At 50.1% G+C, this 11,349-nt stretch overlaps 1 protein-coding gene across 3 annotated transcripts in view; it reads left to right on the forward strand.

The window, feature by feature from the left end:
- The window catches only part of eml3 (EMAP like 3), a 67,493-nt gene that overhangs the window by 41,958 nt on the left and 14,186 nt on the right, over window positions 1–11,349 (forward strand). For all 3 annotated transcript variants that reach the window (XR_013936549.1, XM_080493994.1, XM_080493995.1), the window contains exons 7-14: window positions 1,178–1,213; window positions 2,779–2,899; window positions 3,548–3,697; window positions 5,063–5,132; window positions 5,933–6,043; window positions 7,321–7,416; window positions 8,607–8,741; window positions 9,498–9,636. Coding sequence is in view for 2 of the 3 variants with exons in the window: in XM_080493994.1 (XP_080350120.1) it covers window positions 1,178–1,213; window positions 2,779–2,899; window positions 3,548–3,697; window positions 5,063–5,132; window positions 5,933–6,043; window positions 7,321–7,416; window positions 8,607–8,741; window positions 9,498–9,636 (858 nt within the window). In the remaining variant the exon portion in view is untranslated. The remainder of the gene's footprint in view (window positions 1–1,177; window positions 1,214–2,778; window positions 2,900–3,547; window positions 3,698–5,062; window positions 5,133–5,932; window positions 6,044–7,320; window positions 7,417–8,606; window positions 8,742–9,497; window positions 9,637–11,349) is intronic.

Here is an 11,349-nt window from a genome sequence, read left to right on the forward strand (position 1 = left end):
TCACCTCCTGCTGTCCCTGCGTCCCTCTGGACTAGTCTGTCCACAGGATCACTTCCTGTGTGCGAGCGGGTTCTACAACAACATCTTGAAATAAATAAGATAAAAAAGACAAAAAAGATAAACAAACAGGCGAAACAACAACATGCCGATATATATATATATATATATATATATATATATATATATATATATATATATATATATATATATATATATATATATATATATATATATATATATGTGTGTATATATATATATGTGTGTGTGTATAAAAGTAATACTAGAAATTGATTTTACCATCATCGCCTCGACCTTTATGTTGAAATAAAATCAGTAAGAACAAGTAGAACCAAATGAAAATGAGAAGAAGTGGAGCGTTTGCAGTTACTTAAAGGAAGTAAAATCTTATTGACGGAGGAACTTGGTTCCAGTCAGGAGGAACTTGGTTCCAGTCAGGAGGAACTTGGTTCCAGTCAGGAGGAACTTGGTTCCGGTCAGGAGGAACTTGGTTCCGGTCAGGAGGAGCTTGGTTCCGGTCAGGAGGAGCTTGGTTCCGGTCAGGAGGAGCTTGGTTCCGGTCAGGAGGAACTTGGTTCCGGTCAGGAGGAGCTTGGTTCCGGTCAGGAGGAGCTTGGTTCCAGTCAGGAGGAACTTGGTTCCAGTCAGGAGGAGCTTGGTTCCAGTCAGGAGGAGCTTGGTTCCAGTCAGGAGGAACTTGGTTCCAGTCAGGAGGAGCTTGGTTCCAGTCAGGAGGAGCTTGGTTCCAGTCAGGAGGAACTTAGTTCCGGTCAGGAGGAACTTGGTTCCGGTCAGGAGGAGCTTGGTTCCGGTCAGGAGGAGCTTGGTTCCGGTCAGGAGGAGCTTGGTTCCAGTCAGGAGGAACTTGGTTCCGGTCAGGAGGAGCTTGGTTCCGGTCAGGAGGAGCTTGGTTCCGGTCAGGAGGAGCTTGGTTCCAGTCAGGAGGAGCTTGGTTCCAGTCAGGAGGAGCTTGGTTCCAGTCAGGAGGAGCTTGGTTCCAGTCAGGAGGAGCTTGGTTCCAGTCAGGAGGAACTTGGTTCCAGTCAGGAGGAGCTTGGTTCCAGTCAGGAGGAACTTGAACTTCAGGATGAAGTTGACTTTAAGACGCGAAAAGTTTGCTGACGTCTGATCAGTGACTGAAAGTGTTTTATCACTGCAGGTTCCACCGGATCCAGGAGAGGAACCTACGGCCAAGGTACGTCTGCTGTCACCCTGTCACTCTGTCACCCTGTCACCGTGTCACCCTGTCACCCTGTCACTCTGTCACCCTGTCACCCTGTCACTCTGTCACCCTGTCACCCTGTCACCCTGTCACCCTGTCACCCTCATTCTGAAGTCTGTTTCCATGGAAACAGCAGAAACTTTGAAAAATGTGTAGTTTTCATGTTTGGCCTCTGGTGGGTGCTGTTGGTGGTTTTTGTGGGGCGGCATGGCTCGGTTGGGAGAGCGGTCGTCTCCCAATCAGAAGGTTGCAGGTTTGATTCCCATCTCTGCCTGCCTACATGGGCAGTGCCTGTGTGAATGTAGGGAGAGAGTGAGTGGTTGGTGGTGGTCAGAGGGTGAATGTAGTGAGAGAGTGAGTGGTTGGTGGTGATCAGAGGGTGGATGTAGTGAGAGAGAGAGTGGTTGGTGGTGATCAGAGGGTGGATGTAGTGAGAGAGTGAGTGGTTGGTGGTGATCAGAGGGTGGATGTAGTGAGAGAGAGAGTGGTTGGTGGTGATCAGAGGGTGGATGTAGTGAGAGAGAGAGTGGTTGGTGGTGGTCAGAGGGTGGATGTAGTGAGAGAGTGAGTGGTTGGTGATGGTCAGAGGGTGGATGTAGTGAGAGAGTGAGTGGTTGGTGGTGATCAGAGGGTGGATGTAGTGAGAGAGTGAGTGGTTGGTGGTGATCAGAGGGTGGATGTAGTGAGAGAGAGAGTGGTTGGTGGTGATCAGAGGGTGGATGTAGTGAGAGAGTGAGTGGTTGGTGATGGTCAGAGGGTGGATGTAGTGAGAGAGTGAGTGGTTGGTGGTGATCAGAGGGTGGATGTAGTGAGAGAGTGAGTGGTTGGTGATGGTGCAGATGAGCAGCCTCTCCTCCATCAGTCTGCTCCAGAGCAGCTGTGGCTACAGACGTAGTTCACCACCACCCAGGATGGAGGGAATGACTAAACCTGGTATTATTATAATAACGAGGTTTTACAGAACGAGGTATGATGGTAGAACTGAAACGATGAGATCAGGATGAAACAACAGTCTTCATCATCTTCAGTTCAGAGGATGAAGATCACTTTAACACTTTGTGACGCTTGAAATACGCAAACAGAACCAGAGAAACAGAACCAGAGAAACAGAACCAGAGAAACACAACCAGAGAAACACAACCAGAGAAACAGAACCAGAGAAACAGAACCAGAGAAACAGAACCAGAGAAACAGAACCAGAGAAACAAAACCAGAAAAACATAACCAGATGAAACAGAACCAGAGAAACAGAACCAGATGAAACAGAACCAGATGAAACAGAACCAGAGAAACAGAACCAGTTGAAACAGAACCAGAGAAACAGAACCAGAGAAACACTTGAGTGGTGTTTTTATCTGAACGACTGAAGCTGAAGGTACCAAGTGATGAAGCTGAAGGTACCAAGTGATGAAGCTGAAGGTACCAAGTGATGAAGCATCACTACCGACCCAGAAAACCTTTCAGAACCTTGAAACCGGCTGGGTGAAGGTGGTGTGATGATGAAGAGGATGTGATGATGAAGAGTGTTTGTGTTCCAGGACAGTCCATCAAGATGTTCATCCGCGGCCGGCCCATCACCATGTACGTCCCGTCCAACATCCAGAACTACGAGGAGCTGAAGATGGAGCCTCCGTCAGAGAGGCTGGAGCTGGACTGGGTGTATCCTCCATCCCTCCATCCTTCATCCCTCCATCCTTCATCCTACATCCTCCATCCCTCCATCCCTCCATCCTACATCCTCCATCCCCCCATCCTCCATCCCTCCATCCTCCATCCCTCCATCCCCCCATCCTCCATCCCTCCATCCTCCATCCCTCCATCCTACATCCTCCATCCCTCCATCCTTCATCCCTTCATCCTACATCCCTCCATCCTTCATCCTTCATCCCTTCATCTCTCCATCCTTCATCCCTACATCCTCCATCCCTTCATCCCTCCATCCTTCATCCCTCCATCCTACATCCCTTAATCCCTCCATCCTTCGTCCCTCCATCCTCCATCCTACATCCTTCATCCCTTCATCCTACATCCCACCATCCTTCATCCTTCCATCCTACATCCCTTCATCCCCCCATCTTACATCCCTCCATCCTTCATCCCTCCATCCTTCATCCCTCCATCCTACATCCTTCATCCCTCCATCCTTCATCCCTCCATCCTCCATCCTTCATCCCTCCATCCTTCATCCCTCCATCCTTCATCCCCCCATCCTTCAGTTTATCAGTGTCAGTTCCTGTCTTCCGGTGTGACCTCCAGTGTGATGGAGGTGAAGTTCACTATTTGAGGCGACCTTGACGTGACCTCCAGGTACGGTTACCGGGGGCGGGACAGCCGGGCCAACCTCTACTTCCTCCCGACCGGCGAAGCCGTTTACTTCATCGCCTGCGTCGTCGTTCTTTATCACATCAACAACCGAACACAGCGACACTACCGCAAACACACCGACTGTGTCCGCTGGTCAGTAACACACACACACACACACACACACCGACTGTGTCCGCTGGTCAGTAACACACACACACACACACACACACACACACACACACACCGACTGTGTCCGCTGGTCAGTAACACACACACACACACACACACACACACACACACACACACACACACACACACACACACACACACACACACACACACACACACCGACTGTGTCCGCTGGTCAGTAACACACACACACACACACACACACACACACACCGACTGTGTCCGCTGGTCAGTAACACACACACACACACACACACACACACACACACCGACTGTGTCCGCTGGTCAGTAACACACACACACACACACACACACACACACACACACACACACACACACACACACACACACACACAGCAGAGAACAATGAGTTCTAAACATGAACACTGGGAGAACATTCTAGTGGACAGACCACCAAGTTAGATTGTTATTATGATGACTGTCAAAATAAAACTACCAAGTTGGATTGTTATTATGATGACTGTCAAAATAAAACTACCAAGTTGGATTGTTATGGTGATTGTCAAAATAAAACCACCCAGTTGGATCGTTATTACAGTGACTGTCAAAATAAAACCACGAAGTTGGATTGTTATTACAGTGACTGTCAAAATAAAACCACCAAGTTGGATTGTTATTATGGTGACTGTCAAAATAAAACTACCAAGTTGGATTGTTATGGTGATTGTCAAAATAAAACCACCCAGTTGGATCGTTATTACAGTGACTGTCAAAATAAAACCACGAAGTTGGATTGTTATTACAGTGACTGTCAAAATAAAACTACCAAGTTGGATTGTTATGGTGATTGTCAAAATAAAACCAGCCAGTTGGATTGTTATTACGGTGACTGTCAAAATAAAACCACCAAGTTGGATTGTTGTTACGGTGACTGTCAAAATAAAACCACCAAGTTGGATTGTTGTTACGGTGACTGTCAAAATAAAACCACCCAGTTGGATTGTTGTTACGGTGACTGTCAAAATAAAACCAAGTCCAGGAGACGATGGACTGGATTAATCATCCTGTCAAAGTTGGATCCTGACTTTAATTCCAGTTTTGGAAACAATAAATTGGTTTTAAATTGAAAAACCAGCGGCGACTCTGGTTTGAATGTGGTGAGTTTCCTCAGTCGGACTAGAATCCTTTCAACAGAAACAAACTCTGATTTTCTCTCTTGGAGGTTTTTAGTTGACTGGATGAAGCCTCGCCGGGGAATCAAGCTGCCCTCAGCCAATCACTGGACCCTCTGGAAAGAAGGGGGCGGGGCTTGTTCCAAAGTTCATCAGGACGTTCTATCATAAATCCTTCCTGTTCTTCTCTCCTCAGCCTCACCGTCCATCCTGATAAAGTGCGAGTGGCGTCCGGTCAGACCGCCGGCGTGGATAAAGACGGGAAGGTGACGATCCAGAGCGCTCCCAGTTTAACCCTTTGAAGGCACACAGACTAGAGCGACACAGACTAGAGCTACACTCGGTAGAGCGCAGACCTTCGCCAACACCACATTTGTTTGCAGAATCGAGTTAGCATCTCTAGCTGATAGCCGTTAGCTCATATCAATGCTAACTAGCCTGCTAGGTAGCTACATCACTGAGCAGGGAGCGTCTCCATGGCAACAGATGCTGATCTCCTCTATGAAGTGCTTCTCATCCACTTTCTATGGGAAATCCTCCTGATGAGGACAAATCATCTCTGATGAGGACAAATCATCTCTGATGAGGACAAATCCTCCTGATGAGGACAAATCATCACCGATGAGGACAAATTCTCTCTGATGAGGACAAATCCTCCTGATGAGGACAAATCCTCCCAGATGAGGACAAATCCTCCTGATGAGGACAAATCCTCCCAGATGAGGACAAATCCTCCCAGGTGAGGACAAATTCTCCCTGATGAGGACAAATCATCACCGATGAGGACAAATTCTCCCTGATGAGGACAAATCATCCCAGATGAGGACAAATCCTCCCAGATGAGGATAAATCCTCCCTGATGAGGACATGGAGTTCCACTGAAACATAAATATAAACAAACCTTCTCAAGGCTGATACCAACGCTGTGTGTGTGTGTGTGTGTGTGTGTGTGTGTGTGTGTGTGTGTGTGTGTGTGTGTGTGTGTGTGTGTGTGTGTGTGTGTGTGTGTGTGTGTGTGTGTGTGTGTGTGTGTGTGTGTGTGTGTGTGTGTGTGTGTGTGTTTCAGCCTCTGCAGCCATGTGTTCATATCTGGGACTCGTCCTCCCTGACCACTCTGCAGCACATCGGTCTGGGAACGTTCCAGAGGGGAGTCGGCTCTGTGGCCTTCTCCGTCGCTGTGAGTTCATCCCTTCATCCCTTCATCACATCATCACATCATCCCTTCATCTCTTCATCCCTTCATCACTTCATCCCTTCATCACTTCATCCCTTCATCTCTTCATCCCTTCATCACATCATCCCTTCATCCCTTCATCCCTTCATCACATCATCACTTCATCCCTTCATCCCTTCATCACTTCATCTCTTCATCCCTTCATCACATCATCACTTCATCCCTTCATCCCTTCATCACATCATCACTTCATCCCTTCATCCCTTCATCACTTCATCCCTTCATCCCTTCATCACATCATCACTTCATCCCTTCATCCCTTCATCACATCATCACATCATCCCTTCATCTCTTCATCCCTTCATCACTTCATCCCTTCATCACTTCATCCCTTCATCTCTTCATCCCTTCATCACATCATCACTTCATTACTTCATCCCTTCATCACTTCATCCCTTCATTACTTCATCACATCATCACTTCATCCCTTCATCCCTTCATCCCTTCATCCCTTCATCCCTTCATTACTTCATCCCTTCATCACTTCATCCCTTCATTACTTCATCACATCATCACTTCATCCCTTCATCACTTCATCCCTTCATCACTTCATCACTTCACTTCATCACTTCATCCCGTCATCCCTTCATCACTTCATCCCTTCATCCCTTCATCACTTCATCCCTTCATTACTTCATCCCTTCATCCCTTCATCCCTTCATCACTTCATCCCGTCATCCCTTCATCCCTTCATCACTTCATCCCGTCATCACTTCATCCCGTCATCACTTCATCCCTTCATCACTTCATCACTTCATCCCTTCATCCCTTCATCACTTCATCCCGTCATCCCTTCATCCCTTCATCCCTTCATCCCTTCATTACTTCATCCCTTCATCACTTCATCCCTTCATCACTTCATCACTTCATCCCTTCATCTCTTCATCCCTTCATCCCTTCATCTCTTCATCCCTTCATCCCTTCATCCCTTCATTACTTCATCCCTTCATCACTTCATCACTTCATCACTTCATCCCTTCATCACTTCATCACTTCATCCCTTCATCTCTTCATCCCTTCATCCCTTCATCCCTTCATCCCTTCATCTCTTCATCCCTAACCCCACAGGAATGACGGAGGAAAGACGATGGTTTTGGTTGGTGTGGACGGGGACTGACTGAACACGTCCCTCCTAACACAACCCCCACACACACACACACACACACACACACACACACACACTCACACACACACAGTAAGTGGTCGGTGTGTGTTTGCAGGACGCGGGGGCCTTCCTGTGTGTGATCGACGACTCCAACGAGCACATGTTGTCTGTGTGGGACGTCACCAGAGGGACCAAGCATGCAGAGGTCAAGGTGAAGAAAACAAACGTCTCCAGGGGAACAAATGAAGGAACAGTCGTTCACATCACAAACATGTCAGAAAAACACCTCCGCTTCAGTGTCAGTAACCATGGTAACAGTGTGTGTGTGTGTGTGTGTGTGTGTGTGTGTGTGTGTGTGTGTGTGTGTGTGTGTGTGTGTGTGTGTGTGTGTGTGTGTGTGTGTCGGGGCAGCTCACTGACTAAACACCCCAGTCAATCCAACAGGAACAGGGTAATTACCCCCCCCCCCCACTGCAGTGGAACAGTCCATACGCTCCACCGCCGCCATGAAAGGAGCTTTTATGTGCGAACGTGATTCTGTACTGATCCAACACTGTGTGTGTGTGTGTGTGTGTGTGTGTGTGTGTGTGTGTGTGTGTGTGTGTGTGTGTGTGTGTGTGTGTGTGTGTGTGTGTGTGTGTGTGTGTGTGTGTGTGAGAGAATCATATACTGTTGAATTTCTCAGTTTCTCCATTGGACTTGTTGTCCGTCCTCCAGGTGTTTGTCTCCTCCGTCTCCGTCTCCTCGCCACCACTTCCTGTTTTATTGTTTTATTGTTTTGATAGTTGAAGCGCCTGAGGACACCTGGTCCTCACCAGGGACCCACAGGGACAGTGTGGAGTAGAAGACATCACCGTGAAAGTTTCACTAGGTTCTACATGTGGTTCCTAATGTGGTTCTCCATGTGGTTCCTAATGTGGTTCTACATGTGGTTCCTAATGTGGTTCTACATGTGGTTCTCCATGTGGTTCCTAATGTGGTTCTACATGTGGTTCTCCATGTGGTTCTACATGTGGTTCTCCATGTGGTTCCTAATGTGGTTCTACATGTGGTTCCTAATGTGGTTCTCCATGTGGTTCTACATGTGGTCCTACATGTGGTTCCTAATGTGGTTCTCCATGTGGTTCCTAATGTGGTTCTACATGTGGTTCCTAATGTGGTTCTCCATGTGGTTCCTAATGTGGTTCTCCATGTGGTTCCTAATGTGGTTCTACATGTGGTTCTCCATGTGGTTCTCCATGTGGTTCTACATGTGGTTCCTAATGTGGTTCTCCATGTGGTTCCTAATGTTCGATACCCGACCGCTAGCAGAGTAGCTTCAGCGCCACAGTTGGTCTGCTCAGACGTGACGTCCATGTTTGATGAGGTCATCAGTCCCAGTTTGTCCCGCCGTGTGTTCAGAGCACCACTGAGGCGGTGTTCACCGTGGAGTTCAACCCCAGCGACAGCACCAACATCATCACCTGCGGCAAGTCCCACGTCTACTTCTGGACGCTCAGCGCCGGGCAGTTCGCCAAGAAGCAAGGCATCTTCGGGGTGAGGGGGCGGAGCCACCGAAGCTTACACACTCTCACACTGTCCTCAACACAATGTCCTCAACACACTGTCCTCGACACTCTGTCCTCAACACAATGTCCTCAACACACTGTCCTCAACACACTGTCCTCAACACACTCCTGTCCTCAACACACTGTCCTCAACACACTCCTGTCCTCAACACACTCCTGTCCTCAACACTCCTGTCAATACTCTGTCCTCAACACTCTCCTGTCCTCAACACTCCTGTCAACACTCTGTCCTCAACACTCTCCTGTCATCAACACACTGTCTTTAACACTCTCCTGTCCTCGGCACTGTCCTCAATGCACTCGTGTCCTCAGCACTGTCCTCAACACTCCTGTCCTCAACACTGTCCTCAACACTCCTGTCAATACTCTGTCCTCAACACTCTCCTGTCCTCAACACTCCTGTCAATACTCTGTCCTCAACACTCTCCTGTCCTCAACACTCCTGTCAACACTCTGTCCTCAACACTCTCCTGTCCTCAACACTCCTGTCAATACTCTGTCCTCAACACTCTCCTGTCCTCAACACTCCTGTCAATACTCTGTCCTCAACACTCTCCTGTCCTCAAAACACTGTCTGTAACACTCTCCTGTCCTCAACAGTCCTGTCCTCAACGCACTCATGTCCTCAGCACTGTCCTAACACTCTCCTGTCCTGAATGCACTTGTGTCCTCAGCACTGTCCTCAAAACACACTCCTGTCCTCAGCACAATGTGTCCTTCACAGAAATACAAGAAGCCCAAGTTCATCCAGTGCTTCGTCTTCAGCCTGACGGGGGACGTCCTGACCGGAGACTCTGAAGGAAACATCCTGACCTGGGGCAAGTCGGCCGCGGACGTCAAAACTCTTGGAAAAGGAGCCAAAGGTCAGGAAGCATGTGTCCTCCCCGTCCTCATCCTCCTCCTCCTTGTCCTCCTCCCCGTCCTCATCCTTATCCCCCTCCTCCTCGTCCTCCTCCCAGTCCTCATCCTTATCCCCCTCCTCCTCGTCCTCCTCCCAGTCCTCATCCTTATCCCCCTCCTCCTCGTCCTCCTCCCAGTGCTCATCCTTATCCCCCTCCTCCTCGTCCTCTTCCTCCTCCTCCCCGTCCTCATCCTTATCCTCCTCCCCGTCCTCCTCCTCCTCGTCCTCCTCCCAGTCCTCATCCTTATCCTCCTCCTCCTCGTCCTCTTCCTCCTCCTCCTCGTCCTCCTCCCAGTCCTCATCCTTATCCCCCTCCTCCTCGTCCTCCTCCCAGTCCTCATCCTTATCCCCCTCCTCCTCGTCCTCCTCCCAGTCCTCATCCTTATCCCCCTCCTCCTCGTCCTCTTCCTCCTCGTCCTCTTCCTCCTCCTCCCCGTCCTCATCCTTATCCTCCTCCCCGTCCTCCTCCTCCTCGTCCTCATCCTCTTCCTCCACCTCCTCCTCTTCCTCCTCCTCCTCCCCCTCCTCCTCGTCCTCATCCTTTCCCCCCTCCTCCTCGTCCTCTTCCTCCTCCTCCCCGTCCTCATCCTTATCCTCCTCCCCGTCCTCCTCCTCCTCGTCCTCATCCTCTTCCTCCACCTCCTCCTCCTCCTCGTCCTCATCCTCTTCCTCCTCCCCGTCCTCCTCCTCCTCGTCCTCATCCTCTTCCTCCACCTTCTCCTCCTCCTCCTCCTCGTCCTCCTCCTCTTCCTCCTCCTCCTCCCCCTCCTCCTCGTCCTCATCCTTGTCCTCATCCTTATCCTCCTCTTCCTCCACCTCCTCGTCCTCGTCCTCCTCCTCTTCCTCCTCCTCCTCCCCCACCTCCTCGTCCTCCTCCTCCTCCCCCTCCTCCCCCTCCTCCTCCTCCTCCTCCCCCTCCTCCCCCTCCTCCTCGTCCTCCTCCTCCTCCTGGAGAGGACCAGCTGTCATGGCCGCTGCGCACTGCGACTTTAACGATGTAATGAATTCCCAGCGAGCTGCGCTGGACCACCTGAGCCTGATCACTTTGTTCAGGACGCTGAGTTCAGGTGGTTCCGTGTAAACAAGCAGTTCACCATGTCTGTGGGTCAACGTGATTAAACAAGTGGTCAGTAGTGCGCTCCTCCACTCACAACCAGGAAACTAGCTAAACACGGCGGAGCCCGTTGGGTTTAGCTCCAGCGTGGCGCCGGTCGGTACGTCCTTTCATCCTGCATTTCTATTGGTTAGTTGGTTGGTTGGTTAGTTGGTTAGTTAACGTCGCAGCAGCAGTCACTATGAGATGATCGCCACCGAGCTCTGATACGGTCAGGCTTTTATCGCAGGTCGTCATGACAACGGCCGTCCTCTGACCGGTGCGACAGCGCGACGTAGCGGCAGCGACTCAGAGCGACGACCAGCAACTCAGAGCGACGACCAGCGATGACCAGCGACTCAGAGCGACGACCAGCGATGACCAGCGACTCAGAGCGACGACCAGCGACGACCAGCGATGACCAGCGACTCAGAGCGACGACCAGCGACTCAGAGCGACGACCAGCGACTCAGAGCGACGACCAGCAACTCAGAGCGACGACCAGCGACGACCAGCGATGACCAGCGACGACCAGCAACTCAGAGCGACGACCAGCAACTCAGAGCGACTCAGAGCGACTCT

Source organism: Lipophrys pholis (genome assembly GCF_963383615.2).
Source record: "Lipophrys pholis genome assembly, contig: SCAFFOLD_34, whole genome shotgun sequence".
Lineage (NCBI taxonomy): Eukaryota > Metazoa > Chordata > Actinopteri > Blenniiformes > Blenniidae > Lipophrys > Lipophrys pholis.